Raw genomic sequence first — 20,984 nt, 5'->3', positions numbered from 1 at the left:
TTCTGGAAATGTTACTTTCTTATCCTGATGTATTCGGAAATATTTCATTCTTATCCGGAGATGATTTTGGCCTTTCTGTTTTATGGGAGAATAAAAAAAATTCCTCTGAATCATTTTGTCATTCTACAATCAACAAGGATAGCAGCTTTATTTAGCTTTGTGGCTTAATTTTGTGAGTGTAAACAAAGCCGCAGTGCCTGGTGGAAAACTGCAAGAAAAGACTTTAAATTTTCAAAAAGTTTAGACAGGCTTAAAAATACTCTCTAAATGCTAGAAATAATTATCTGGGGCCTGTTTCATAAAGAGTTACAACTGTCGCAACTTGACCATTATTGCAAATACCATGGCAACAGGGCTCGGCAGCCAATCAAAATCAAAGTTACCATGGTAGTTGCCATAATGGCAAAGTTAGGACAGTCGCAACCCTTTATGAAATGTGGCTCTGGTCTCACTCCTCTCTGAATGAGATGATCTCACTCCTTTTTGGATTGATAATTGCATCCTTGAGAGTGGATTTTACTTCTTTATGGAGTGAAAATATCTTTAAGAATAGATTTCACTCCAGAAGGAGTTATACTGTAATGCACTCCATAAGGATTTACAGTTCACTCTAAATGGATGAGTCCCTAGTATCACTCCTAGAGGAGTGTCATTAGGGACTACACTGCAAAAACACCGGTGTTGATTTAACACCAGCTTGGAATATATACCAGGTGTAGATTCTGTCTACACCAGAGAAGTGTTAAACAACACTAGTTTGGTATTGGTGTAACACCAGATAGGTGTTTATACAACACCAACTATTATTAAAACAACATTGGTTTGATTCTAAACTGGTATTGTTTCAATACTTCTCTGGTGTGGACATACATTATATAGATTCTAGGCTGGTGTTGAATCAACACCTGAGAGGTATAGATTCTGTCTACACCAGAGAGTTTGGTTTTGGTCTAACGCCAAATAGGTGTTCATACAACACCAACTACTATTAAAACAGCATTGGTTTGATTCCAAACTGGTTTTGTTTCAATACTTCTCTGGTGTGGACATATGTAGATTCTGGGCTGGTGTTAAATAAACACCTGAGAGTTTTTGCAGTGTAGACTATCTCTTTTGCATTTGTAGAGGAAAGAACCATTGGAAGAACTCAATACAAAATTGATTCATATTGCTTATCATATCCTGCTTAGATATGCATGTAATCCCCAAAAAAAAGTCAATTTAGAAGCTCGAAGGCTGAGCGTTCATGGTAATAGTCTGTAATAGCGTGGAAATGAGTGCGATCAGAATCGGGGATCGACGAAGGCCGAGCTGTGATTGATTGAGCAATTCTGTTGGATAATCACGCTAGAATGGCCATGCCACGGGGCCACAGTGTATCGAGCACCCATCTTAATGACAATTAATGAAACGGACAATGCCAAATCCCTGCCTGCCTCAAATTGGCAAGGAAAATGGCTTCCTCGATGACTATTTATATATTTAGCATCAAGGGGAGCATTTCAGGTGACTTAAAATCAATTGTAGTTCCAGTTCAAGTCCAAAAATCAATCATAAATCATTAAATTGGGTGCAAACTCTGGGAATTTGCACTTAATTATTGGTCTAATTTCCATTCAGCCAAATGACCTTCCTTATACATGTATGTACTTGTCTAATACCCACTTGGTCTAAAACATGTACCACTAAGTCGATATGATTGGATGAACTTTTTATAGATCATATTTTTTTCAACAAAGTGCAAAATTACTTGTGGACAAAGTAGAATTACACCGTTTGGGCTGCAAATATGCTGGTGTTAATTTAGCACCAGCCTGGTATCTATATTGGTCCACACCAGAGAGGTGTTGAAACAACACCGGTTTGGCGTTAGGCTAACACCAATTAGGCATTTCAGCAACACCAATCAGTATTAAACCAGTGTCAGTTTGATTCTTAACTGGTGTTGTATCAATGCTTCTCTGATGTGGACCGATGTGTAGATACTGGGCTGGTGTGGTGTTAAATCAATACTGGTGTTTTTTGCAGTGTGGGCAGTAGATCGAATGAAAATTAGACTAAGTAGTGTAAGACCATGTCAAGTGCAGACCACACAGCAATTAGACCAAATTCACAGACCAAATGAATTTAATCTGTCAGGTACACTACAAAAACTCTTGTGTTGGTTTAAGACCAGCCTGGAATCTATATATGTCCACACCAGAGAAGTATTGAAACAACACCAGTTTGAAATCAAACTGATGCTGTTTTAATACTAATTGGTGTTGAATAAACACCTATCTGGTGTTAGACCAATACGATACTGGTGTTGTTTAACACTTCTCTGGTGTGGACGTATATAGATTCCGGGCTGGTGTTAAATCAACACCAGAGTTTTTGCAGTGCATTATATTATTTGAGAAGCATACCCAATGAATATATACCAGATAGAGAAAAAAACATCATGTTAATATGCTTCTAATCTGGGGTTCTTCTTTCCCTTTAAGTGTCTGCCAATTTGCTGCCTCATTCTCCGGACGGAGGAAAGACACAGGGAGAGAAAATTCCTTAATCACCTCGTCGTACCATTCCATGTGTTCGCGGAAGCTCTCCCAATAATTAATTGTAGGAGGATTTTGCAATCGTATGATGTCAGTCGAAGATTGACGTCATACCTCACCACTCGAGATATGATGTCATACCCAGCCAAGGCCAGTCGCTCAGTCAGCCATTAGCGCCGCTGCCTTGCTGCCATTATCTTCTCAAGAAGCACATGTGTGCTTATGCAAACACAGCCTTCTGAGCAAGAAGCAGAAATCTATTAATCTTTTAAAGTCCTTGGTGTGACTACTTTCAGTATTTTATGAAGCAGACGGTCTTTATTGTACCTTTTCCTTCTACATTTGGCTATGGAAAGCATGTTGAGAAGCAGAAGGATGTTTATTTCTTTATGACGTTATGGGTATTTTTTTAGAATGCTATTATAGTCAGACAATATAGAAATGCTAAACCTGGTATCGGATTCTGTGAAATCTTCAAATTTGTTTTTGTTTGTCTAATTTCTCGAACAATGATATAGCAAGCCTGACTGAAAAATCAAGGAAATACATGCTCCTGATGATAATAGGTGGGGGAGGTATCAATAATGTGAACGTAAAATTTTGAGCTCTACATAGGTGAATAATTTAATCATTTGAGAAGTTCATTTAATGATATTTTTTAGGTCTTCATGAGATAATCTTGTTTCATATCTTCACTAGATAGTCTTGTTTCCAGATTTTCATTTGTCTTATTTCAGTTCTTCATTTGTGTTATTTCAGATCTTCAAATGATTGTCTTGTTTCAGATCTTAGATAGTCTTATTTCGTATATCTTTTAGATAGTCTAATTTAAGATCTTCATGTGATAGTCTTATTTCAGATCTTCATTAGATAGTCTTGTTTCAGATCTTCATTAGATAGTCTTGTTTCAGATCTTCATTAAATAGTCTTGTGTTTCAGATCTTCATTAGATAGTCTTGTTTCAGATCTTCATTAAACAGTCTTGTGTTTCAGATCTTCATTAGATAGTCTTGTTTCAGATCTTCATTAAATAGTCTTGTGTTTCAGATCTTCATTAGTCTTGTTTCAGATCTTCATTAAGTAGTCTTTTTTCATATCTTTTTAAGCTAGTCTTGTTTCAGATCTTCATTAGATAGACTTTTTTCATATCTTCTTAAGCTAGTCTTATTCCAGATCTTCATTAGATAGTTTTGTTTTAGATCTTCATTAAATAGTCTCGTTTCAGGTCTTCCATTGATAGTCTTGTTTCAGATCTTCATTAGATAGTCTTGTTTCAGATCTTCATTAGATAGTCTTGTTTCAGATCTTCATTAAATAGTCTTGTGTTTCAGATCTTCATTAGATAGTCTTGTTTCAGATCTTCATTAAGTAGTCTTTTTTCATATCTTTTTAAGCTAGTCTTGTTTCAGATCTTCATTAGATAGACTTTTTTCATATCTTCTTAAGCTAGTCTTATTCCAGATCTTCATTAGATAGTTTTGTTTTAGATCTTCATTAGATAGTCTTGTTTCAGATCTTCATTAGATAGTCTTGTTTCAGATCTTCATTAGATAGTCTTGTTTCAGATCTTCATTAGATAGTCTTGTTTCAGATCTTCATTAAATAGTCTTGTGTTTCAGATCTTCATTAGTCTTGTTTCAGATCTTCATTAAGTAGTCTTTTTTCATATCTTTTTAAGCTAGTCTTGTTTCAGATCTTCATTAGATAGACTTTTTTCATATCTTCTTAAGCTAGTCTTATTCCAGATCTTCATTAGATAGTTTTGTTTTAGATCTTCATTAAATAGTCTCGTTTCAGGTCTTCCATTGATAGTCTTGTTTCAGATCTGTATCAAGGCTAAAGGTATATATAGTTTTGTTTCAGGTCTTCACTGAAATGGCCTTTGTTTCAGATGAACTTGACATTTTCTATCAGAAAAATACCATACTATGTTAATTGTAAATCAAGAAATAAATGAAGATTTTACAAGTTGAATAATATTATCTTTCTAATGGCAGAATTTAATTTTCTTTCTCTTTTGTGAAACAAATGCAAAGACAGAATTATCCATCTAGCACTGCAAACAACATGCTTATGTGCACATTTGGTGATGATTCGCCTGAAAAGGACAGTTTTCATTAAGAGATTGCGACAAGTCTTTCAACATATCGTCAATCTGTAGTTTTGACCGCAGCACAGCCTGTGGCAATGTTTCTGATTAAGAGACCGGGCGTTGTGAGTAGCCGGGGGGGGGGGGGGTAAGACAGATATGTCAAGGTAAAGAAGAGACATTCAGAAGATATGTCACAATGGTATAAGCCACTGTCTGGCTTGTAAGCCACACAGATCAAGGCAATACTCAAGTAGGCCCTCCGCAGTGATGACTGCCTTTACCATGTGACATTAACTCTGTGTCTACTCCTACGTATCTTTGATGTGCTGATATGAGAGAGAATTTTAAGGGTCTATTGAAGACAGATCTCTTTTATAATAATAATATGTCCATTTATATAGCACAGCTTTTATATGCATATACTCAACTGCACTTTGATACTTGGTATCATTTTTATTACCCCGGCTGTAGCTGAGCCACCATATTAATAGGCGCTAAAGCGTTAAAGGAATAAATCCAACCGGGTACCTATTCACCTCACCTGGGTCGAGTGCGGCACAATGTGCATAAAATTTCGTGCTGAAAGAAATTACGCCATGGCTGGGATTCGAACCCACGACCCTCTGTTTCAAAGTCCAAAGACTAATCCACTGGGCCACAATGCTTCATTCTTTGAAAAAGTGCATTTTTATATTGTTCTATGTTCTGTGTTTAAAGATTATTTTCCTTTATATTGTTCTATTTTACTTTTTTTCCTAACTCTCTGCACATATGACCTTGAGTTTCATTTTGTGTGTGGTATGCACCATAAAATAATGGCTCATTGCTATTTATTCTTGTTCACTACAGGCCAACTCTATGGGTTCTGTTTTACATGTACAAGCGTTTCACGTTTGACATTAACTCTAAGGCCGGTATTCTGAACTCGGGTTTAAATTCAACCCTGGTTGTAAGTTGTGGTTTAACTATGGATAGCCAATTGAGGCACAAATCCCTATTAACAGTACAAATCCACTTTATTAACTCATTTCACACTCATGTGGTTCATAATTTTCTTCATTATGAAGGCAAAATGAAATGAAATAGTAAACTTAAGAAATATACAATATAAACATAATGTTTGGCTCCCCATAATTTTAGCACAGAGTTAGACCATGGTTTACATTAAACCTTACTTCAGAATACGACCCTATGAGTTCTGATTTACTCTTGCATACCTATCACTTGAAATTAACAACAATAATGTACACTTACAGAATATCTTGGCCTTTTAACATGAAGGTTGGAAGTAAGGGGAGAAGTTGATTTGTTAATGAGTTGGTTGTAGTTTCAATTACGATCAATTATGCAAATCAAATGTTCGATGAGTTAAAAAAAAAATATGTGTAATCAATCATAAAAATCAACTATTTGGTCATTTTAAGAAATTTAAATTGCTACAAGTCTCTGATTTTGTTTCTTTAAGAAAAGTTCTTCAAAATTCATTTTACAGATGAACTACTTGAGGCATTGAAAGTATTAATCTTCATGCTTCAATTTCACTCTAATACCTGGAGGGGTTTTCCCTAAAAATTTCATTTTAAGATAGTTGACATGCTGTATCACGTATTCCAATTCCAGGGATTACTGATTATGTTGTAGTCAAATAAGGTGCTTTCAAGCCGACTCAGTCTTCAAATACTTGTAAATTTATGAAAATTTGAAATGCGTAGTAACTGTTCTCAGCATTCATACCTACCAAAAGAAAAGACCCTTTTAGGGTTAGTCCTCAGAAGTTGGCGAGGCGCATTCAGACTTGCCAACCAGTACGTTTTAGGCGTATTTAGTACGTTTTTGCAACCAAAATGTGTTTTTATGCAAAATCATAATTTATTGAGAAAAGTCATCTCTATATTTCATAAAACATACACAAAATTGTAATTTATTGAGAAAAATCATCTCTATTTTTAATTAAAGGAACATAATATGGTTATTAGATCAATGTAATTTCAGGTAACTTGTTTTTTTTTCAGTCATTTTATTCAAACCAGGGTAACGATATACACATGTGTCGGTGTTGTTTTTTTTTTATCTGCAAGAGCAGTGCGCAGTTTAGCTTGAGTGCTGCGATCAGCAAGTGCGCCAAGCATTTTATTATGAAATACACTTTTGGGGGAAAAATACATTTTGTTTTATCACAGTTTTTATCACAGTTTTTCATTCCCAGAGGTTGGCAGGTCTGTGCATTTTTTATACCTGCTAGCTGTCCACTCCCAGCGATCCAAGTACACTCATCTGCACTCATCATACTCGCTAGAATGGGAAAGTTTTCATCACTTAATCGCTTTTAAACTGCAAGAATAAATGTGAGAAAGTGGGCGCATCGTGGTCTAGTGGTTCTGACTCTTGGCTTTTAAACAGAGGGTCATGGGTTCATATCCTAGCCATGGCATGTTTTCCTTAAGCAAGAAATTTATCCACATTGTGCTGCACTCAACCCAGGTGAGGTGAATGGGTACCCTGCAGGATTATGTCCTTTAATGAACCAAGCCCCTTAAGCAACTGGGGCTACAGCCGGGGTAAAATATAGTTCGCTGTTAAATAGGCAACTAGATATCTCGCTACCTTATAAATGCTATATGTTATTACCTTTGGAAACAAAGATTCTCATAATTTTGACAAGTACATGTACATGTACCTTCTCTATCACGTGTAATGTCTTTCAGGAATATTGCAACTAACAAGTTGTAGTTTTGTGTAACTTTATGCCTACTTCCGAGATTTGATTTCCAAGGTATGAACTTGCTTTCAGTCTGGTAATGCCAGTGTCAGTCTCGTTCATAGCCGGGAGGTCAGGATTTAAAGTCCCAGCCAGATGGAATTTGCTGCTTCCCTGATTGACGTACAACGATTTAAGGGATAGAGCACCATCGATCAGGCACTGCTCATTGGCTGCCTGGACCACAATCAATTTGACAAAATTGATTTTTGGAAGATTTCTATTTCGAACATTGAAATCTGGATTTTTCATTTTTTTCATTAAAAAAATGACAGGTATTTTCTTATCAGAGTAAATTTCGTCCTCACAAAATATCCGGTATTCTCTTTACCGGTCGGTCTGAAGGTGCCTTTATTAGATGTGTGATTTCCATTCAATTACTTTTTTAATATGTTTTCAAGTGCGACAGTCATTTTGTTCACGTCATATTCAGATATAATGTTGCATTGAGTGACATTGTACGTAATGGTACTAAAACTCAACAGTAGCTTTGCGTCTGCTAATTACACAGCGTGAAATTGTAACCAATTCAATATTTCATGCCATATTGCAGATGTGGGTTATTATTTTCATGCCGTCAGTGCATTTTAATGATTTATCGAGAATGATACATATATTGAGATTCCATATTTTTCTGAAAGGAAAGTGGGGGAGCGTAGTGCAGAAATTAACAGAAAGAAATGGAAGAAATTGAGAGAGAGAGATATGCAGGGGGGGGCTTTTTTCCAAAACCATGTACAAAAACAAAAATAACCATGTGATTGTGATTTTTTGCATGGTTAGCCTCCCCCCTCCCCCCGCTTTGAAAACTTCCGCGGCCCCTGAGATGGGGGGAGGAGAGGGTTAAGAAATGGAAGGCAATAATAGGGATTAGGTGTGAAGGATGAAATATGGAAAAAAGAAGGAAAGAGGTATACACAGAGAGAATGATGGATGAGATATAAATGAAACAGATGGAATTAATGGGGTTAACAGAGATTATACAATGAATACCAAAATATTTTTTTCATTCTCACGAGGCAAGAAAACATTTTAGAGTGAAGGAGAGATTTCAACAAAAAAGATAAATGTTTGTATTACAAAAAAATATGAACAATAGTATGAGAATTCTAAAGATCTAAACACAATGGGTATCCCTAGATTTTTTAAACAATAGGTATTTGTATTTCATGTCAGATTTTTATGTATACTTATTTTTAAAGATTGTAAATAAATTGAAATTGAAATGCAAGTTTTACATTTGTCTTATTCTTTCTATTTCATTTGATTTCTTTTGAAAACAGGGTATTTTAGGTTCTGGGTTTGCTTTAAAGGTACAGCACAAGCAAAGGCAAAAACATTTCAGTCGTCAGATTCCTGCTGCTGCCACCCTTATACAGGTGAAATTCATTTTGCCATTTCCATTTATTTTCATTCCTATTCATTTCAATTTTCTTTCACTTTGCGTTCATTTTCAGTTGTTTAATCTTTTGTCATTAAGTTTAGTATTTAATTTCCCTTTTTTCATTACATTTGCATTCATTTTCATTTGAGTTTTCATTCATTTACATTATTTTTATTTACATTTGATTTTTTAGTCACTTACATTAATTTTTATTTGATTTTTCATTCATTTACTTTCATTTTCTTTTGATTCTTCATTCACATACATTCATTTTCATTTGTTCACATTCATTTATTTTCATTCATTTTCATTTAATGTTATTTCACTTTCATTCCACTTTTTCATTCATTTTTCAATTCTTTTCAATCTTAGTGATTTTCATATTATTTTCAGAAGTAAAACTTGATTTTTTTTTTATAGTTCCCTGAAATCAGAAATGCAAGGTTTTACCCCAAAAAAACATAAGAAGGTAAATGCTTTGATTCACTTATTCATTGTTTATTTCATTTTTTATGTATGCATTACAGTGTGCCTGGAGGCTATATGCATCAAATCAGGAAGGCTTTAAATCCGAAGCCACATGGAAAATCCACTTAGCGCCCCCTACGCCCAGCTTGCAACAATCCGTGCCTAACCAAATATCAGGGGTCGTGAACTCTGTCAAACCTCACCTCGCGTTGAAGCGGCGGAAAAGCTCCAAGCTAAGCCTCAAGGAGGCGCTCCTGCCTACCACGCTCCTCGAACTGTGCGAGCAGCCGACGTCGGCTCCGAACCAGAATTCAAATTCCAATGCCTCCTCACCGCCGGCGGATAAGATATCGCCGTTAATCGCCGGTGGGGTTGCCTGTAACTTGGCTGGATCGGTTGCGGTGGCGGCAGCGGGTGCCGGCGGTGACATGGTTTGCTACATGGAAGAACCAACTGCAGGTAATTGTATAATCCCAATTTTGGGTCTTTGAGTCCCCCTCGAATGAAGAGATTTCAATTTGATCTATGGCCCATCAAAAGTCTGAGTTTGTTAGGGGCCCTGTATAGAAATTTCCACGTACCCAAATTTTCTGACATCAGAAAATGAGTTTAACAAAATTTGGTAATGATAATAATATCAACATTAATGCGTCCCTTGATACAATGTTTTTATGTGCTGCATACTAATACCCCAGCGAAAAAAGACTACCCTGATCGAGCGCTTAAGCTTCCAAGGAGTTCCTTCCTTTCAGGTACCCATGTACTTCACCTGGATGGAGAGTTGCAAATCTAGATAAATGCCTTGCAAAAGGACTTGAGTGCAGCAGTGGAATTTGAACCCTGGACCTGTTGGTTTTGAAGTCTGAAAACTTTCTTCAGTGATGAGCGAAAAGTTGTTCTCATTTGTAATAATGATTATAATAATAGTAGTTACATTATGGCGCTTCATACGTTGTTTCTAAGCTCTTTACACATTGTAATTATTATTACCCCAGTCATAGGATCCATGACTGTTACGGTCTTAAACTGTAAACTCCTGCTATAGTGTAACTCACTCCCTAGCTTATTGAAAATGTGTCCAGTGTGCGCGCACACTGCCTCTGTGATGTTTGGTACCATTTGTTTGTACACCAACCTGACACCAACGCACCGGATGCACACATAGGATCCACTGCATGCACACGCACAAGATCGCCTATGCCTTGCTCTAAATGAAAAATATGCTGCAGTTTTTTACCAGGTTATTACATGTCTTAAATCTCTTTTATTTTGTGATGAGAAAGATGTATTTTTCTAGAACGGAATACAACCCCCACCCCCAAAAGAAAAATTTAAGTAGTTGGAAAAAAAGTGTTTGTGCGTGAATATTTTGTACTGAAGTGATTATCTCGCATAAACTCCCCATTCACTGTGCACCCGTACATTATATTTACAATAGAACACTTTTACGCGAACTTACCCGGCGAGTTACACTATAAGCACGATTTGCTTATAAGATCGTAACAATCACTGTTCCACACATTAAGTGCATTGCCTCAACTCCCTGGGGAGCATCCTGGCCAGGTAACCATTTTTTTTATGGTTGCACACATGCTAATCTAATCACATTGATGTTCACATCCTACTAGGTACCCATTTAACCACCTGGGTGGATAGTGGCAAGTGTGGTTAAGTGCCTTGCCAAAGGACATTCATCACATACTCTATTGAATACAAACGTGTTTGCAAATGTTGTTAATTTAAATTTAGGGAACAATAAATCAACATATGAATACCTTGAGCAATAATAGCGATTTCTTTAGTTATCTAACATGGAATTCTTTTTTCTTATATTTCTTATTCTTAGGAAACCCCAATAGGAAAAGAGCGGTAGAGTTGTCGGTCTCGGACAGCTCGCAGAAAACGATGAGAATGGGAGATATTATTTGCCTTGATGCCCACGACGAGAGTGATAACTATAGCCTTCCCTATGTGCCTGAAACAATAACCACGTAAGTCATGATCGAGCTTTGAATCTGATTTTGCTCCTCAAATTGGCAATGATTGTGAATGTTCTCTTCATTTCCATACTTCACAAAAACACAAAAATAAATACGGATATAACATGAGGCAAAATAGATGAAGTCAAGATCAAGTTTCGAATCTGATTTTGCTCCTCAAATTGGCAGCGATTATGAAAGCTCTCTTATTAGGCAAACTAGATGATACAAGTAAAGTATTTTCAAGAGTTGCTAATTTTCACTTTCAAACTGTGATTCATTTGTGTTGCCATAACAATCATGAATTTTCTCTTCTACAGTGCGTATCAAAAAAAAGTTTACACTTTGAAAAAGCTCTGGGAATTAAAAAATATACAACATATGGGTAATTTTTTCACATATAATCTTGGGTTTGGGTCTCATCTATCCAATGAAAGTAAAAGATTTGACAGAATTTTACACTTGACTAAGCACTGTCCATTTTTGTAAAGCTCGCAGAAATCTGTTTGCGCAGAAATGCTTGTTTTCACGCAGTGTCAAGGGGAAAGGGCGAAATCAAACTTACCCTGCGATACATTTTTCCTACATTTCCCTTGCACTTTTAGTCAATTAAGATAAAACAGATACATTCAAGCATTTTTAAACAAATTTGCCACCCAAATTGAAATTTCAACACTTAGTAATCACAACTTTTACCCTTTTTTGTGCCAGCTGGATCTGATGACATAACTGAATCGGAACAAAAGTTTACATCAGACATCTCCAGCACTTTTTCACTAAGTTTTTATTATTTAAAGTGGGTTGACATTTAATTTTTCATTTAATACTTGTTTCTCCACACTTTTCCCAAGCTTGACAATGATTAACAAAATGAAAATTAAGCCTAATTCATTTTATGTAAATCACAGCTCAGTGTAAATCAAATATCGTCTTGATGGCCTTGGTGTGTGGGGGAGTGGGGCGGGGCGCAATTCACTCTTCGGAGTGTATTGGGCAAGGAAACAAGTTAAAAGAGGTCAAAGATATCTTCAAATCAACTTTACTTGCTAAATTCTACGTGTTCTTCATGATAAAGGTTTACTTTTATTCGCATAGCTAATTCAAAGTTCTGCGCAAATCATTTTTCACTAACTTTTCAAAAGTAAGTGGTGCTCACTCAAGCGGAAATATTTTTCGATAGTTATATCGTCATTTGCTTAAATGGATCTGTACCAATGTTAAAATGTGGGAAAATCTTCAGGATATTACAAATGTATAATTTTACAGGATTTTTTCAAAGTGTAAACTTTTTTTTGATACGCACTGTATAATTCAATCTTCGGCGAAATTGAATATACATGTATGCCTAGCTATAATTTGATGGATATAATTTGAACCAAATTGCAAGTAAATTTTTAATATAAAGTTGCCAATTTGCATTTTTAAACTGATTTTATTGTTTTCATTGTGTTGCCAATAAAGAATATTTGATCATTTGTTCAAATTCTCCATTTGCCTTATGCTCCTTTTGTTCTAATTAGCAACAATGGCAATTTTTTTCATACTTTGATAAAATTAGATACAGATATAACATGAGTCAAAATATGTAATACAAGCAAAATATTGATAACAAGCTGCCAATTTGCACGTTTTAACAGATTTTTAATTTTTTTTATTGTGTTGCCAATTTAAAGTTTGCACGTATTAGCTTAAGTTCCCTATCAGACTAAATTTTCTGAAATCTCTGGATTCTATTGTAATTATCCCTCCTCAAGATTAGTAGTTTTTAAGAAACTGAATCTATATCAGCCCAAGCGAGGGAGCTCTTGATTGAGCGTGAAATATGACCTTCAGTTATGGAGCATGCTTTGGACTTCATATTTGAATAGCAGGCTATGAAGACATACCATGAATAAATTGGGCCCCAGCCAGTACATGAGTGCCTCTTGTCTATTAGCCGGACAATTGACCAAATTGCATGCTATCTTGCCAGCAGTAATTGACTTGAGGATTATAAAATGGGTTTAAAAGCATAAATGAGCTGAATTGTCTCATGTACAACCAAACGAAAAATACTAGAAAATACTACTGAGCTTTGCCTTATATTTGGATGAAATATCTTTCTTTAAATTTCTAGCGCTCTGAATTTTTTTTTATTCAATAAATTACAACTGTCTATTAAAGTTGATAATTGGGGTAATGGTTAATCAATTTAGGCAAATTTTGAATGCTTCCATGTATATTTGCTGACTTATAGTGGGATTTTTTTAGTGACAAATGTTTATTTCAGTTTTGGTAAGTAATATAAGTTGTTGTTCTATTTTTATTCTTTTCCACGCTCCAGACTCACAGATGCCCATAAAAATGCAATTCGTGCAATAAGAAAAATTAGGTATTATGTCGCAAGGAGAAAATTCCAGGTACGTAAAATAATTCATCCTGATTTTGAAGATACATTTCAGATTTCATTTTGTTTATTCCCATATCAAACAATTACAATGTCTGGTTTCATTCATCTTGATATAAACAATGATGCGTAAACAAATAAATTTCTACATGCAGTATGTAGTCAAGCAGGGGCGGATCCAGGATTTTTTTCAAGGGGGGCACATTTTCTTCAAGGACAAATTTGACAAGCAAAAAAAAATCAGTCTTAACAGCATTTTTACATTACAAATTTTAATTGTACCTCTCAAAACAGGGGGGGGGGGCACGGGCTGGCTGTGCCCCCCCCCCTGGATCTGCCAGTGTAGTCAAGATTATCCTAAAAACAAGTTTGGAATGAAGGAGACTACCAAAAAGGCCCAGCTTGTAGAGTGCTGCCTCCTATTATTATTATCTATCATTTATTTGGAACAGTAGCTCTAAAACGACAAACTTCTCTGAAGACATTGAAGTTTAGCCTCCTATTATGAATAATCTTTTAAATAGCATATACAAAAACACAATTACAAGATGTCAACTTGTGCAAAGCCAGTTGAAATCTCAATCTTCCGCCAAGCATCAATGAGATCTCTAATCAGGGCCCCCGTCTTACAAAGAGTTACGATTGATCCAATCAATCGTAACTCTATGGAAATCCATCAGTGTCGTAATTTTTTCTACAGGAAATTTGCACAATGTCTTTTGTAAACAAAGAGAAGCACAGTGAATTTTCAAGAAAAAATCGAATGCATGAATATATATCATAGTTACAAAATATTTTGAACAAACATGCATAATAGATGTTGACGTTGCTGGCCGTCCATATTTGAGATTGATTGGATCAATCGTAACTCTTTGTGAGACGGGGCCCTGATCTTCTCAATCATTCTTTCACTGACAGCAAGCAAGAAAACCATACGATGTCAGAGATGTCATAGAGCAATACTCACAGGGCCACCTAAACATGATGGTCCGAATCAAAGAACTACAGAGAAGAATCGATACTACGTTAGGAAAACCAGGATCAATGCTTTTTGGTAAGAAAATGATAAAATCAACTCATTCGATGAACAAGGCTTATGATATAACCTTGTTCTCAGTTACTACTCCCTGTGTGGTAAAATAAGGTTGGCAAAGTTTGGCTTATTTTCTTGTTCTTAGGGTCGTTGCTCTTAACTTGGCTCTTAAGTAAATTGAATTCTTTTAATAATTATTTTCTAAATAGAAATGGAGATTGAAATATGATAATTTTCTTGCAATTTTACTTTCAACCAAAAGGGACTACACAAAAATATGCCCAAAATTCAAGTTTTTGAGCGCACTGGTGAATACAAAAATGATCCCCAAATTACTTATGAAAAGTGATTTAGAACTGTATAAAAATTAGTATTTTTGGTTACAAAAGTGATATTTCAATGTCTTTTTAAATGTGTTGAATGGTGCAAAGATCTACATGTAGATCCTTCACAGGCAGGGTTGTTGCAGTGAACAAGTGATGTAGTCATAGTTACACACATCTTACATACAGTTGAGATTGATCTTTATTTTTTCTCTTCAAATTGGCAACAGTCATTAATTTTCTATTCATTTACCAATCTTTTTAAATGACAATTTGAGGTCAAAATTAATGATAAATCTAAGTTAAAATTGCCAATGTGCATTTTGAAAGAGCGACTCTGTTGCCAATTTTGAGTCTGTAATGATTAGCTTGTGTAGAATGGCTTTTATTCAGAAATAACCCATTATAATGTACTGAGAATGGTATCATTTTTTCAGTTTTTTTTTCCTCTTTCTAACAATATTCTCTTTGTATATTACCAGGATTTAGGATAGAGAGGAAAGTACAGTAATGTTTTCTAAATGTGACACTGGATCTCTTTATAAAACAATGTAACTTCTGACCATTGGTTACATATTTTAATTGAATTTTCTTGCCTTCGTATATTATTAAAAGAAAAAAACAGTAAGTACTCTAGATAATTTTGATAATACAGGAATTTTCTGATAATGATCTATTTTCATACTGCAGATGATTATCTGATTTTTTTTATAGTATTAGTTGGGCTTTGGAAATGTAAAAAAAAAATACAGAAAGTACTCTATATAATTTTGAAAATACATGACTTTTCTGATAATGATCTATTTTCATACTAGTTATCTGGTTTGTTTTTATTTTTACATTTCCAAAGCTGCAACTAATATTATTTTGTTGATTTTATTCTTTAGGAGACAGAAAGCGGCAAACAGTTGTTGCAAGAGTTGCTGTAGTAGAACAAAATGTGAGTTTTTATTTTGTAGTCTCTTTATACATACATGTACATTGCCTCACACTGCGGTTATATCCCCTGTTATATGTTTATTTCACTTTTTAACACAATAATGCTCGAGTTTCACTGAATGTTTTTTGTCTCACCTGCATAGCAGAGTGAGACTATAGGCGCCGCTTTGGCGACGGCGGCGGCGGCGTCAACATCAAATCTTAACCTGAGGTTAAGTTTTTGAAATGTCATCATAACTTAGAAAATATATGGACCTAGTTCATGAAACTTGGACATAAGGTTGATCAAGTATTACCAAACATCCTGCATGAGTTTCACGTCACATGACCAAGGTCAAAGGTCATTTGGGGTCAATGAACTTTGGCCGATTGGGGGTATCTATTGAATTACAATCAAAACTTTAAAAGTTTTTGGATCTGATTCATGAAACTTAGACATAATAGTAATCAAGTATCACTCAACATCCTGTGCAAGTTTCAGGTCACATGATCAAGGTCAAAGGTCATTTAGGGTCAATAAACTTTGGCCGAATTGGGGGTATTTGTTGAATTACCATCATAACTTTGAAAGTATGTTGGTCTAGTTCATAAAACTTGGACATAAGAGTAATCAAGTATCACTGAACATCCTGTGTGCATTTAAGGTCACATGACCAAGGTCAAAGGTCAATGAACTTTGGCCATAATGTGGGTATCTGTTAAATTACCATTATAACTTTGAAAGTTTATTGATCTGACTTTTGAAACTTGGACATAAGAGTAATCAAGTATCACTGAATATCCTGTGCAAGTTTCAGGTCACATGATCAAGGTCAAAGGTCATGTGAGGTCAATGAATTTTGGCAACATTGGGGGTATTTGTTGAATTACCATCCTATCTCTGTAAGTGTATTGGCCTAGTTCATAAAACATGGAAACCAAGTATCACTGAACATAAAACGTGGAAACCAAGTATCACTGAACATCTTGTGCGAGTTATAGTAGTTTTCAAAGTCAGCACTGCTGCTATGTTGAATCGCGTGATGCAGGTGAGACGGCCAGAGGCATTCCACTTGTATGACATTTAATAGCCATATAAAGTTACGTGTAAATGATACCATCACTTTATAGAAACAATTTCATCTTTTTCATATTTAGTTTAATATTACAATCAGTTATGGTTTACTGTTTTTTATGTTACTGGGACTTGTATTCAAAAGGTATTAATGGATGTTGCAATATATCTCTCCATCAGTATATATTTTTAGATTTCTTTAGATATCTATAATAACAGCTCAAGAAATTTATTGGTATCATGTGGATTATGAGCTATTTTTATATGATGAAAGTCAAACCTGATTGGTTGTATAATCTATTTTCATAATTCATTTGTCACTCAGATGCAATTGATGGATCGGAAGCTGGACAAGTGCATGCAACTCTTGAATATCCTGGTTGACCGAACCACACCACAACCCGTGAGGAGACCAAAGCCTTCCAGTAAGACGACAACGTCTTCATCTTCCTCAGAGGACGAAGATGAGGAGGATAGTTCTAGACGGGCAGCGAGTGGTAGCACTGATACGTAAAGGGAGATGTCTTCAATGTCCCGGATAGGCAGTGTCTCAGGTTTTGCAGTTGGGCCATTCCATACGTACATATTCCAATGGAGTGCCTCATTACTTGCAGATGTTGTCTTCAAGGAAAATGGCTTGAAGGTTGCAGCTAGACAGAAGCTCAGGTTGAACAGGATGGGATGTACTTGTCAAAAAGTAGATCATCAGTGAAGATCACTGTAACTCCAGCTCTTGCAGTTGCTGTCGTCAAGGAAAATAGCGTGATGGAAACAGCTAGACAGAAGCTTAGGTTTATACCACTCAAAGCTGTTAAGTGAAGTTTGGTCAGTTTGGTCCCATTTTCCAGATACTGTCTTTGAGGAGAGTCGCTCGAGGGTTCCTGTTAGATGGTGGCTCAAGTGAAGATCAGTTGGGTCCCATCTCTTGCAGATGCTACCTTTGTGAGGAAAATGGCGTAAAGGTTGCAGCTAGACCATAGCCAGAGTTTTCCAGATCGGTGTACTACCATAGCTGTCTGGTGAAGATCGCTTGGGTCCCATCTCTTGCTGATACTGTCTTTGAGGAAAATGGCTTGAAGGTCACAATAACTCAGTATCTCACTTTTTGCTGTTGGATTATGTTCCATCCATATCTGTCTGGCGAAGATTGGTCGCATCCAATCTTCTGACGCTCTCTTCAAGGAAGGCATGGGTGTCACTGTTGAGCAGTGGGGTGGGCTTTACGGATAGTGCTGTATCGGTATCTGGTAAAGATCATAATTCTTTCTGATGCTATTATCTGTGAAAACTCATGTTGCCTATCAAAGGAGATCAAGTATTAACACCAATGTCTAGATAGATGGAAACATGCACAGTACTTAATCCATGCACCTCCAGAAGCACTTCACATTCCAAAAGAATAGCGACTGCTCAACAGTCAGTTGCTGTTGGCTGCAGGATGACCTTGTGAATTGCTGCTATCTCCCATCCTTGATCGTGTCAAGACAGAAAGCTTTTGGAGTACAAGAATCATATCAGTACACCGCTAGAGAAGTTTGTTGTTTGACAGCAACCAAATAAATGATAAGTAGATAGTAAGCTTCATGTATGCATTATTACAGAGTCTCACATTCAAATAAAAGATCTTCATGGCCTTAGCATTGCATGAGGGTATGTGTAAATAAAGCCCCATCTTATCACTATCACTAAGTTTTACATTCCACTTCAGCATAAACCAAGAAATTGAGAATGTAGGGAATCTGCAGAGAGAGAGAGGCTGAGCAGAATTCCTACCGAAAGATGCAGTGTAGACTTTGTCATGACACCTTAAAAGCTTCAGTGCAGGCACTGATAAAGGCCAGGGTTTTTCAAGGATGTAGCTGCCAAAGCCCATAGCCACTTGAAGACTACAAAACGTGTTCCTGCTGCATTCGCTCCTATCTCGATGTCTCTGAACACATAATGTAGGGTTCTTTTGTGGCAAGAGTTGTTGCAACGTGAGCTGGCATATATGATGTAGGTTAATATGGAAACTACTGCCTTTGGCTCCTTGTCCTTTTTTGGTGGCAGCGGTGGGATGATTACATAGTGGGTAGTGTGACCAGGGCAGTGTAACATGAAGCATCTTGTCAAGGATATTAACTCACAAATTTGCCCTGAGCCAATCAGATGCAAGGATTTCAGTAGTTTATAACACTTGTCAGTGAAAATCATTGACTGTAGAATTCAGCAAGATAGCCACTAAAGTTTTGTCAAGAAACATATGCAGTTTGGAATAATACAACGTTCTTCATCAAATTCAAACTAAGTGTTTGATCATGTTTTCAAAATGTGTCATAACTATACCATGACAATCAGCTTTATTTTTCATTATTCTCAACAACAAAATTATGGATGAAATTGTGATCAAACTTACTTGGTGTAATTGATTAACAATGAATCCATCAAAGTTCATGTACATGCAGGCCAGCTGTCCAGCATTTCCAAAAAAGGTACATATTTCTTTTAAAAATATTGAGTCATATCAGCCTACCATTTATATTCAATCTATGTATCAATTTATATCAAATATGCAAATACATGTACAAGATACTTATACAAATAGTTGTACTGCATAAGATGTGTGGGCTTATGGAGAGTTTTTCTTTTTTTGCAAAACATAAATGATATACTTTACATTAAATACTGTGGAGAGAATTTTCTTACAAAAGGATAAGACAGTGGTGGTTCTAAATAAAATGGTTTGACTTTCATTGTATTTGTTTAACAATCAGAGATGACTAAGACCACATTTCTACAGTGCGTATCAAAAAAAAGTTTACACTTTGAAAAAACCCTGGGAATTAAAAAACATACAACATGTGGGTAATTTTTTCACATACACTCTTGGGTTTGGGTCTCATCTATCCAATGAAAGTAAAAGTTTTGACAGAATGTTACACTTGAGTGAGCACTGTCCGTTTTTGTAAAGCTCGCAGAAATCTGTTTGCGCAGAAATGCTTGTTTTCACGCTGTGTCAAGGGGAAAGGGCAAAATCAAACTTACCCTGCACAACGTTTCTCATACATTTCCCTTGCAATTTTAGTCAACTGAAATTAAACAGATACATTCAAGCATTTTGTAGCAATTTTGCCACCCAAATTGAAATTTCAACACTTAGTAAGCACAGCCTTCACCCTTTTTGTGCCAGCTGGATCTGAGGACATAACTGATTCTGAACAAAAGTTTATATCAGACATCTCCAGCATTTTTCACTAAGTTTTTATCATTTAAAGTGGGTTTACATTCAATTTTTCATTTAATACTTGTTCCTCCACACTTTTTCCAAGCTTGAAAATGATTAACAAAATAAAAATCAAGCCTAAGCCATTTCATGTAAATGACAGCTCAGTGTAAAGCAAATATCGTCACGATGGCCTCGGTGTGTGGGGGGAGTGGGATGGGGCTCAATGCACTCTTCGAAGTGTTTCGGGTAAGGAAACAAGTTTAAAAGGGTAAAAGATATCTTCAAATCAATTTTACAACTAAATTCCATGTGTTCTCCATGATTATGGTCTACTTTTATTCGCATAACTATTTCAAAGTTCTGCGCAAATCATTTTTCACTAACTTTTCAAAAGTAAGTGGTGCTCACTCAAGCGGAAATATTTTTTGACAATTATATCGTCATTTGCTTAAATGGATCTGTACCAATGATAAAATGTGGAAAAATCTTCAGAATATGACAAATGTATGATTTTACAGCATTTTTTCTAAGTGTAAACTTTTTTTGATACGCACTGTATAGAGTGTCAATTGCTAATTTTTTTCCCCTTGAATTTTCTTAACCCTAAATAGACTGGGCTATTTCGACGCCTAAAAAGACTGGGGGGGGGCTGATTCAGCCCCCCCCTTATGATCTCGGCCGTTGATCGCGCGATCACGATGAAAATTGGCACACGCATTACCCATGGCATTATCTACAAAACTATAACATCAAATTCGGCAAAAAATCTCATGTCTCATTAATTATGCTAATTTATGCGTAAAATCATAAGTTTGCTCTAATT

General features: G+C 35.9%; 1 protein-coding gene across 1 annotated transcript in view; it reads left to right on the top strand.

Moving 5' to 3' along the window:
• Positions 1-19,734, top strand: part of LOC121406046 (potassium voltage-gated channel subfamily KQT member 1-like) — a 69,430-nt gene extending 49,696 nt beyond the window's left edge. Inside the window, exons 7-13 of the mRNA XM_041597053.1 lie at positions 8,674-8,769; positions 9,302-9,701; positions 11,089-11,233; positions 13,545-13,620; positions 14,526-14,661; positions 15,851-15,903; positions 17,282-19,734. Of these exons, the coding sequence (XP_041452987.1) occupies positions 8,674-8,769; positions 9,302-9,701; positions 11,089-11,233; positions 13,545-13,620; positions 14,526-14,661; positions 15,851-15,903; positions 17,282-17,470 (1,095 nt within the window). The 3' untranslated portion in view covers positions 17,471-19,734. The remainder of the gene's footprint in view (positions 1-8,673; positions 8,770-9,301; positions 9,702-11,088; positions 11,234-13,544; positions 13,621-14,525; positions 14,662-15,850; positions 15,904-17,281) is intronic.
• Positions 19,735-20,984: the final 1,250 nt, after the last annotated feature.

The sequence above is a fragment of the Lytechinus variegatus genome, chromosome 19 (genome assembly GCF_018143015.1).
Source record: "Lytechinus variegatus isolate NC3 chromosome 19, Lvar_3.0, whole genome shotgun sequence".
Classification (NCBI taxonomy): domain Eukaryota; kingdom Metazoa; phylum Echinodermata; class Echinoidea; order Temnopleuroida; family Toxopneustidae; genus Lytechinus; species Lytechinus variegatus.
The sequence above is the reverse complement of the archived record's forward strand: the minus strand, read 5'-3'. Positions and strand labels throughout refer to the sequence as shown.